The sequence below is a fragment of the Colobus angolensis genome, unplaced genomic scaffold, assembly GCF_000951035.1.
Source record: "Colobus angolensis palliatus isolate OR3802 unplaced genomic scaffold, Cang.pa_1.0 Scaffold14, whole genome shotgun sequence".
Classification (NCBI taxonomy): domain Eukaryota; kingdom Metazoa; phylum Chordata; class Mammalia; order Primates; family Cercopithecidae; genus Colobus; species Colobus angolensis.
Window position 1 is genome coordinate 22,946,030 of NW_012114488.1, and position 4,770 is coordinate 22,950,799.

The 4,770-nt window shown below is 41.1% G+C and overlaps 1 protein-coding gene across 1 annotated transcript in view; it reads left to right on the plus strand.

The window, feature by feature from the left end:
• Window positions 1–2,620, plus strand: part of VGLL2 (vestigial-like family member 2) — a 7,795-nt gene extending 5,175 nt beyond the window's left edge. The window contains exon 3 of the mRNA XM_011935072.1: window positions 1,500–2,620. Coding sequence (XP_011790462.1) covers window positions 1,500–1,540 — 41 coding nt within the window. The 3' untranslated portion in view covers window positions 1,541–2,620. The remainder of the gene's footprint in view (window positions 1–1,499) is intronic.
• Window positions 2,621–4,770: the final 2,150 nt, after the last annotated feature.

A 4,770-nucleotide genomic window follows, 5' to 3' on the forward strand; every position in this document is an offset into this window, starting at 1 on the left:
GGGCCGGGCCCGGGGGGCCCTTCTCCAGCCCCTCGGGAGACGTGGCCCAGGGTCTGGGCCTCAGCGTGGACTCAGGTAAGCAGAGGAAGAAGTTTGGTCTCCGCGGAGCCCCTCGGCCCAGTACCCGACCCTGGGCTGTACCTAGAACCCCTTAATCCTCCTTGGACACCTCTAATTCTGTGACCCAAGGATCTACATGCCAGTGTTTCCACTGATAGGTGGTCCTGTGCCATGCGTGTAGTAGGACCCTGCCCTAACCTGGCTGGTAAATGTTACAGAGGACTTTTAAAATAATAATAATAATAATAATAAAATTTGGTGGAAAAGTTCTAGCTCTGCACTGTTCAATACTGTAGCCACTAGCCACATGGGGCTACTGAGCACTTGGCAGGTGGTGAGGCCGAATTAAGATGTGCTGTCGGTGTATAATACACACCGGATTTCCAAATCTTCGTGCAGAAAGAGAATGTAAGCTTCATCTCGTTAATACTTTTATATTGATTACATGTTGAAATATTTTCGACACATTGCATATCGATTATAAAATTTAATTTTCATCTCTTTCTTTTTACTTTTTTTCCAATTGTGGCTACTAGAATACTTAGAATTATACTTATGGCTCCCATTGTATTTCTATTGGACAGCGCTGATCTAGAGTAGCTGCTGAGAGTACAATTTAAAATCTTCCTGTGATCTTGTCACGTAGTGACAGTTGTAAGGAAAGAAAAATGCGATCCTGATATCAAGTTAATTGCTAAATAAAATAGATCTCTTAAAAATGTAAATCTTAAAGAATATTCTAAAATGACAATCCTAAGTCTTTGGCTTAAAGTATTTGAAACGTACAGTCTAATAAGGGTTTGCTTTTTTGCTGTCTTTTCTTATTTTTAGGGCAAATGAAAGAAATCGTTATATAATATGTGAGATCGCTGGGTTTATAGTCTGCCCACTGCCCCTTTCCTCAAGTGATTTGACTTTTCTGTTTGCTTTGCTTTTACTTTCAGTCACCCACCCCCGCCCCGCCCCCAACTTTAGGTGAAGTCTGTGACTTTCACAGTAAAACGGTGATGCTTTGTCTTTCTTTCCTTAAATATCTTGTGCCTTCCCTCCCCCATTCCTTCTTTCTCCCTCCCTTTCTCCTCCTCCTCCTCCTCTTCTTCCTCTTCTTCTTCTTCCTCCTCCTCCTCCTCCTCCTCCTTCTTCTTCTTCTTCTTCTTCTTCTTCTTCTTCTTCTTCTTCTTTTCTTCTTTCCTCCTCCTCCTTCTTCCTCTCTTTCTCTCTCTCTCTCCCTCTCTCTCTCCCTCTCCTTACCTCCCTCTCCACCTCCTCTCTCTCCTTTATCTTCTATTTTCAGGTTTGCAACCTCAGGACAAAAGCAAGGATGTGTACTGGTTTTAGACCGCCCACGTTCTTCCCTGTAGGTCTCTGCATAGTGCAGTTGATGGCACTCAGAGCTGAAATGGAGTGGGTTTGTAACAGCTTCTGATCTTGGTTTGCAGCTCGTCGTTATTCCCTCTGTGGTGCATCCCTCCTGAGCTGATCTGCTGACCCAGGGTTTCCCCTTCCCCTTCCTTTCTGACCAGCCTTGGAGGCTCAGCGTCTGTGCCTCTCACTCCGTGGATGAGGACATGGGGGAAGGCAGAGACTTCAGACTTCTCAGTGTATTGGGAAAACCAAAAACCACAACTACAGAAATTCATCTAAAAATAAGTCCTGCTGCTGAAAGAGCAAATCCAAAGACTCCGAGTTATGTTTAATGACTTTTGGCCGAATCACTGGAAATATCTGTGGTGAGACTGCTGAGTCAGGTGATATGATATCATAAGCTTTCTTGGAACGGGGGAAAGAAAATGAAACTTTTTGGTGTGAATATTTTTTATGCTGATGTGAATTATTTGGTTAGGTAGTGTGATTATAGCACTACTACTGTCAAGTTTTAAATTGTATGTTACTTGCATCTAAGACTGTGGTAGAGAAGTAAAGAGAAGTCAATTCCTTCTTCCTCACCTCTCAGCCTCCAGATCCCTTCCTGCCCATCCCTTCCCTACAATGCCCACTCCAGACGCAAAGATACATTTTTTTCCTTTGGACTGTGAACACGGAAGCCTCAGCCTGAATGTGAGTGGCAAGCGGCTTATCTGGAGCCACCTGCCCAAGTCTTACTAAAATGCAGCTGTTGTTAGACAACTGTTTAAAACTCCAGAAATACATCACCCAAGGTGGCACTTCTCAGTATTTGGCAGAACAATTGCAATTGCACTGGATATATTATATATATATATATATATATGTATGCATATATATCATGTTTTTTACAAGGAACATTTTACGATGAAAGAAGAAACCCTTCTCTGCCTTCTCTCCCACGAATTCTGCCCCTGTATCCTCTGGATGTAAAAAGCAAGGAAAGACCCCAACTGTCTCCATGGAGAAGAACTAGGAATCACCACAAGGGGAAGAAATGTACAAGAAGTCTCCATTACCTCAAATTTTTTTCTCAGCCTCTCTGGTTATGATTTGGTCACTTTAGTGTTGGGGCAGGGGAAAGGGTCTGTGCGTGGGCAAAGCTGAAGGTGATAAGGAAGAAGAGATGAACATTAAAGATGTCTATTTACTATGAGTTCACTGTGTTGTTTCATAAAAAGAAAATAAATAACTTAGTTTTTTTCTAGTAGAATAAAATAACACAGTAGTATGATTTGATGTCAATAGTATTACATATGTATAGATATAGATAGATGTAGATAGATAGATAGATAGATAGATAGATCTTTCCGTGTTTCCACTGTGTGTGCTGTGCTATGAATATGTTAGCTGTTTTCATCTCACATCAACCTCGGAGAATGAGAAGTTAGGTACCCCTGTCTGTTTTACAGATAAGAAAATTGTGGCCTACAGAGGCCAAGGGCTTGCCTGTTAGCATTCAGAAGTTAGAAGCAAAGAGATACAAAAAGCACTACCTGTAGACCATTCAGTCAAGTACAGATTTATTATTTTCCAGAAAAGAATTATTGTTACATGTTTAATTCTAGACTCAAGACAGTAGAGTCATCAGTTAAAAGTGTTTTTGAAATATTGGCTATTTTATATTTTAATAAACTAGGCTAAGAAACCAAATCTCTCACTAGGCAAAGAAGATGTTTAAGAAAGAAACTGGTAGTTTTTCCTCTTGTTTCTTCTTGATGCCAAAGTTATTTCTGTTCTTTCACAAAAGTGTCTGGTAGAGAGATTTTGTGTGCTGCTCAAATTGCCCTTGTACCTTGTTAATGCATAAAAATATTAGTCCAAATCTTGATCTTCATTATAACATGAGAGGCAAATATAATTTATCTTGGATAAGTCTCAAGAATTGGAAGCAGTTAAGGGATCTAACTCACAGCATGAGCTTGGCAGAGCTCCCCATACCCTCTTTCTGTCATTTGGCTACCTGTGAAGTACATATGATCATTCCAAAAATATGGTTTGCACTCTGATGGAAGATACTCTAGGATTACATGCATCACATGTGAAAGCAATAATCGTAACTAATGTTAATTGTTTATCATGCACTGGGCACTGATCTCTATAGATTAACTCATTTAAACCTCACAACAATTCTATATGGTATTTATTATGATGTTCTCCTTCTTACCTATTAGAAAACTAAGGCACACAGAGGAGAAATAATTTGCCTAGTTATGAAGCTCATCAGTGGCAAAGTTAGGTTGAAAACCCGGGTAGCCCCCGTGCAGGGCTGCACTGTTATTCACTGCATAACTGCTTGTCCAGTTCTGATTTGTCTCTTTGCTTTTCAACGTTGGGCTTATTTTCTCCACAATAGATGGGTCAGAGAAGCACAGATTGATGATGCTTTGGTACAACTTACAGAATCCCAACTCTCAAAAGAATTGTCATAAGACATTGTCCAAACTCCATCAAATGACACTACTTAGACCATTCAGTCAGGTACAGCTCTCTATTCTCCAGGAGGGAATTATTATTGCTTCTCTTATTCACTTCAGTATTTAACAGCCTTCACCACTCTGAAATTCTTCACACCCAACCTAATCAAGCTGTGTAAGGGTTAGCCTGAGGTTTGGACATTGAAGCAATAACTAAAATTAACTTTGGACTTCTCTGTGGATTTTTTTAATCCATGTTCCACTGGCATGAATCCCTGGTATATACAAGTGTAAATAAAATGCATTAAGTCCCAGTGCACTTTTCAGAATTTGCTACTAAATATACTGTTGAAGAAAGCATGGCAGTGCATTATCTGCTGGACATCTCCACGTATTCCCCACTGGAAGAGGCTGTTTACCTGTACCCCACCTGCGTTAACACAAGATCTGTGATCAGAACCCACAGGGAACATTTTCCCACCCACAAGGTTCTGATTACTGAAACTTCTCTCCTAAGCTACATCTGACCCGAATATCAGGTTGCTGGTGAGAAGACTCATTCACTGGAACTGGCCTTTGGGGCGGTCCTGAACAGACCGTCCAGACTGCTGAGCCAGTCCAGGCTCCAGCGACCTGGCACGTATGACACACGAACCACAGCATTTCTCTCCATTCCACACCTTCCTAAGGTAGAAATGCAAGATGACCTAGATCCATAATGATTCGGTTCTGTGTAATAAGAGCATCAAAGAGAACTTTGGAGAAATGGTAGCCCCAACTGACATTCTTCGGACTTCCTTCAAGTCACACAAAATATGAACTCTCATACCTGTCTTGCTAATAGTAGTCAAACCATGCAGATTCGATAACGTTCCAGCAGTTGAAAAAA